At 34.8% G+C, this 4,350-nt stretch overlaps 1 protein-coding gene across 1 annotated transcript; it reads left to right on the top strand.

Annotated features, from left to right (window-relative positions):
- The first annotated feature begins 647 nt into the window (after nucleotides 1-647).
- LOC128552418 (uncharacterized) lies at nucleotides 648-3,151 on the top strand. Its single transcript, XM_053533454.1, has 2 exons — nucleotides 648-1,042; nucleotides 2,730-3,151. The coding sequence occupies exons 1-2, from the start codon at nucleotides 658-660 to the stop codon at nucleotides 3,149-3,151; spliced, it is 807 nt and encodes a 268-aa protein (XP_053389429.1). The 5' UTR covers nucleotides 648-657.
- Nucleotides 3,152-4,350: the final 1,199 nt, after the last annotated feature.

The following is a 4,350-nucleotide window of genomic DNA, read 5'->3' as shown; positions in this document are numbered from 1 at the left end:
TACTTTACCTTGTTTTTGAAATATCTCCTATTATCAAATAAGGCTTGTCCGGAGCATTACTTGAAAAGTAATGATGGTATTTCATTGACACTTCACAGAATAATAGAAGCCATTGACGGAAAGTACAGTGTCAAAGAACCATAACTCTACCTTACCTAGTTTTGAATTATCTCCCTTTATTCAATTTTCGTCTTTTTATCATCTCCTTTTTTTTTTTTTTTTTTTTTTTGGTTTCTAGTACATTAATCCCGATATTGGGACAAGCACATGCATTCGGGAGCATCATTCGGTTTTACCGATTCCTTGTTAGTTTTATTTTGATTGTTTTTCTTTTTGAAGTTTTTGTCAAACATTTTGTCACAGAACTGGCCAGGCCACACAGTATTCTTTGTAATACAGCTAATTATGTTATAAACTTGGGACAAGAAATGAAATCGTGATATAATGTTCAATAAAGTTAAATTTAAACTGTATGTCCCTTTCTAACAGAGAAGTATAATAAGGTTACAGAAAATATAAAACAAACAGTAGTTATACAAGAACTCTATTTTATTTGTGCGTAGCTTTTCCCACATGGGAACGCTCATTGTTAAGAAGCATAACGTTTGAGCATTGTAGCTGAAGACTTTTTAAATATTAATGAAATATTCAGTAAATATGAAACACATACCTACAAAAATGGAATTCAAACGATTGCGCTTCTTTCTTTTAGTTTGTTTATTCTTAACAACAACTGTTTCTGAACCAGTTTGTTCTAAATTTGCCTATGAAGAACAACTCCTGGAGAAAATGGTAAGAGTGGAATTTAATGTTGGACAGATGGAAAAGGAAATAAAGAATACCATCAGCCTCGTTCTGGAATCGTTAAAGCAACTGAAACAAAACTGGGAGAAGGTAACCGAGGAATCCGAAGCGCTGAAAACTGAAGTCAGGAAAGTGTTGAATGATAATGAAGTGAAGGCATCGAAGACAATCAAAGATCTAAGAGCAGAAACGGCAAAGACACTTGAAGAATACGACAACAAAATAAAAGAGTTTGGAGGTATTTATTATAACCATCGATGTATGTTTGCAACTGTTTTATGTTTTCAATATTTTCTTTTTTATTATGACCAAGACTTTCTCTTTTCTTCGATATGATACAACTGAAGAAAATGTTTTTTAAACAAAGTATATCAATATGAACATTACAAGCAATAACATGGGCTGTAAACACTGGATCTCACTCTTTATGGAGGTGAGTTGAAAAAAGAGTAAAGTGATACTTCCGAGGCGGCGCTAATTATCGGAACTACACGAGAAATGTAAACAAAGACAGAAGGTGGGTTTATTTTTTACTTTCTTTAACAAATTTAAGTCCTTATTTTCAAAAAGGGGCATTTTTTTTTGCCATTTAGAATTGGTCAAACTTCATATCTATGCAGGTCGGTCTGCAGGGCGAAGGCATGTCTTGACGTGAAAATTTTTGAAAGTTGTGAAATAGGACCGAATTAAACCGAAAGTGGACATATGTCTATGTATTTCGCCCTAATTTACACAAGTCAGAGATTTCAAAGTCATCGTTCGGATGTTGTTGAAAGGAATGTTTTATAAGTGTATAATCTACGTGATTTGTTGGCGGATTGCTACCGTCTATGTGTATTTTTGGCTAGGAGGATGAGCCAGGGACACAGAGGAGGCGCTTAGAACCAGAGTGGGAGTCAAGGCACATTCAGTATCAGGGTGTTCAACGTTTTTAAGTTATTAGAGAACGATCTGCTTTCCTTAAACTGTCTGACCAATCTGAGTGGAATAACATTGCCCCTTTTTGAAATAAGGAGTTTTTTGTAAAAGAAAGTAATAATTAAACTCGCCCTCTGTCTTTGTTTACATTTCTCGTGTAGTTCCGGTCATTAGCACCGCCTCGGAAGTATCACTGGCTCTTTTTTTCAAATCATCTTAAAAACATTTTCTTCGGTTTTACTCAGATCGAAGAAAAGACCAAGTCTTGGTCATAATGAAATAGAAACTATTAAAAACAGTTGCAAACATAATACATCAATGGTTTTGTCAGTTAAACAAAGAAGGAAGTCAAGCGTTGTATATTCTCCGATAAATAAAGGTTTACGCGCGGACCGCTGAGAGAACACGATTACGTAGGTCATGATGCAAATAGCCACATGATGTCCGCTTCATTACTGCTCGGATGAATCAAGCTCAGCATAACTTTTATCATCATGTTTTAATGAACATGTAAATAAAAATAAACAAGGCTTTCTTGTGATCTATTGTCAAATTTACAATGGTTCAGCATTTAGATGCTTGTATATTTAACACCTTCATGGTTCAATTTCTGAATTCTGCACCATGGTATATCGGACGATATACAACGCGGAGGCTTTGGTTATATGTTGAATAGAAACTGAATTACTTTAGTAATGTACCCAGAAAGAAAGATTGAGACATAGACTAACTTCTAGTATATTTTAATTTAAAGATGTTCTTTAGATTCCACATAAAGCATTTAATTCAGACAGACCTTGTCTATCAAATATCATCAATCACAGCCGGGGGTCACAGATGAGAACATGGTATTCCCTTATTTCACACGGGGTAAATGTTTGAAATCCACGAAATGTCAAAGAGGGCAGTTGATGTCAAGTTCTAAATAGTGGTTTGAAACTAGGTGAAACAAATAGATGCTTTGAATTCGATAAAGTCAATTTTTTATTTTCTTTTTCTTTTTTAAGAGGCAGCTGTGGTACGAAATATTGCATTTAAAGCCAGAACCCCTTCCTCACTTGACCCAGACGAAAATAAAGTGATTGTGTTCACCAAAAACATTGTAAACATTGGAAACGCCTATGACAACACTACAGGGATATTTACAGCTCCGATTGATGGCACATACCTTTTCACTAGTCAGCTGTGTCTCAATCCGGGAAAACATATCACATTCGGAATCTATATAGAAGATATTGTATATGCTATAAGCAGATACTACGGAAATGAAGTAAGCGATATGATTTGTTTTAACGTAGAAACAACGGCTGTCTTGAAAGCTAGTCAGACGGCTTCAGTAAAAAGCTGGAATGCGGCCACGGGAGACATACTGGTGGAATCGAACAATGACCGATGGAACGTATTTTCTGGAACTTTGATACATAACTAACTGTGCTAGAGTAATATGTGGATCGTATTTTTTGGGAAATTTGACATGTTTGAATACTCTCAAGTTATGTTGTATTTTGCTGCTTCCGAAACTGTATACCTTAGTTTGTATTAATGTTAAAATTATTAGTTAGTTCTAATATGACAAGTTATACTTATTTTTCATAAAACACGGTACGGTTGACGTAATGTCGGACTACCTGCAGTTACACAACATTAAATTGCCCCTATTGGATGTACGCACGTATTGAGCGTACTATATACTGACTAAAGGTTAGGGTTAGGGTTAGGTTTTACATAGGTTTAACAGTGTACGTTCAATGCGTGCGTACAGTCAATGCGGGCAATTTAATGCCAACCCTGTATTTTTTCCTTTCTGTTTTACGACGATAATTTCAAAAAAAAAAGAAAAAAAAAGTTGTGCTTGTGAGACAAATAAAAGTAAAAATATAACTAACAATTTACAGCAGACAGCCAAATAAATGTACAAAAAAAACTCCCAAAGGGTACCAATTTTTATTTCTGTACGCCACAGAAAATAACGATTTCAACTGTAAACTGTATCTTCCCTCACAAATGAACAAGTTAGAGCTATTTTTTCTTATCTTATCTCCTTAACAGATTGATGTTTTATGTATGTGTAGCTTGTATGCATGATGCATCTGACCACTACCCAGGCCAGTATTTCCATAATAAATCTTGTGGATTGTCTTCTTATATTTTTTTTGACATTTCGAAGTGGACAAACTCCAACTCTGTTCACACGGATTGTTCTTTGCCCAGTGAAAGCACCCGCCATTTACAGTACAGTTCCTGAAAGTAAATAGAGTGTCTTTTCATGCTGAATTTATACATGAGTGTCTTTTCATATAAATATATTAAACTCGTTGAATAAAATGATAAAATGCAAGGCTCTGCCGACATTTTATCAATTTTATTCAACGAGTTTAATAATGTCAATTGATGTCATTGCCAGCTTTCATAGCCAATTTTACATTGTAGCCTCCCTTGATTACCTGGCAATTCGTGCATATTTGGATTGTTTTCCCTTAGGCAAGGCCACAGGATTAACGTATTTCGGTTATCTGCTACCTTGTGAAAATCAATATTCCATTGTTTTTTGGGAAAGTCAAGTGTATCAATTAGTGAGAAGGGAAACAGTGTATTTTAGTTAATAAAATTAATATGTGACAATTTTAA

This window comes from Mercenaria mercenaria, unplaced genomic scaffold (assembly GCF_021730395.1).
Source record: "Mercenaria mercenaria strain notata unplaced genomic scaffold, MADL_Memer_1 contig_2790, whole genome shotgun sequence".
Classification (NCBI taxonomy): domain Eukaryota; kingdom Metazoa; phylum Mollusca; class Bivalvia; order Venerida; family Veneridae; genus Mercenaria; species Mercenaria mercenaria.
This window is presented reverse-complemented; position numbering and strand designations above follow the sequence as displayed.

Coding starts and splice junctions, on each gene's coding strand:
- LOC128552418 (XM_053533454.1), top strand. CDS start 658: ATGAAACACATACCTACAAAAATGGAATTCAAACGATTGCGCTTCTTT. Junction 1,043..2,729: donor CAAAATAAAAGAGTTTGGAG/GTATTTATTATA, acceptor TTCTTTTTTAAG/AGGCAGCTGTGGTACGAAAT.